This window comes from Buceros rhinoceros, unplaced genomic scaffold (assembly GCF_000710305.1).
Source record: "Buceros rhinoceros silvestris isolate BGI_N320 unplaced genomic scaffold, ASM71030v1 scaffold22558, whole genome shotgun sequence".
Lineage (NCBI taxonomy): Eukaryota > Metazoa > Chordata > Aves > Bucerotiformes > Bucerotidae > Buceros > Buceros rhinoceros.
This window is the reverse complement of record NW_010426609.1, coordinates 2186-2483: the sequence shown is the minus strand read 5'-3', so window position 1 is coordinate 2483 and position 298 is coordinate 2186. Positions and strand designations below refer to the sequence as shown.

The 298-nt window shown below is 69.5% G+C and overlaps 1 protein-coding gene across 1 annotated transcript in view; it reads right to left on the bottom strand.

The window, feature by feature from the left end:
- LOC104498234 (selenoprotein Pb-like) overlaps positions 1–291 on the bottom strand; it is a gene marked incomplete at its 5' end in the record, with an annotated part of 1671 nt that extends 1380 nt beyond the window's left edge. Inside the window, 2 exon segments of the mRNA XM_010141588.1 lie at positions 37–57; positions 173–291. Coding sequence (XP_010139890.1) covers positions 37–57; positions 173–291 — 140 coding nt within the window.
- Positions 292–298: the final 7 nt, after the last annotated feature.

Genomic DNA, 298 nt, shown 5'->3' with positions numbered 1-298 from the left:
GGGGGGGGCCGGCGCCCTGCCCCCGGCGGGCCCAGCCTCTCCCGCAGGCCCCCGAGGCTGTGGGGAAAGAGGTGTGAGAGAGGGGTTGCCTGGGGGGGTGTGTGTGCGGTGTGTGCCATTCTGTCCCCCTGGATGGCAGGGCTGACTTTGGGGTAGGGGGAGCAGGGCTTACCTGTGGGCCTGCTGCAGGCAGAAGTGTCAGCTGGCCTTCAGCAGGGCCACCACCGTCACCTGCCCGGCTGCACCCTCCATGGGGCTCAAGCCATTGACGCTCCACGCCGGTGCCTCTTGGCAAAGT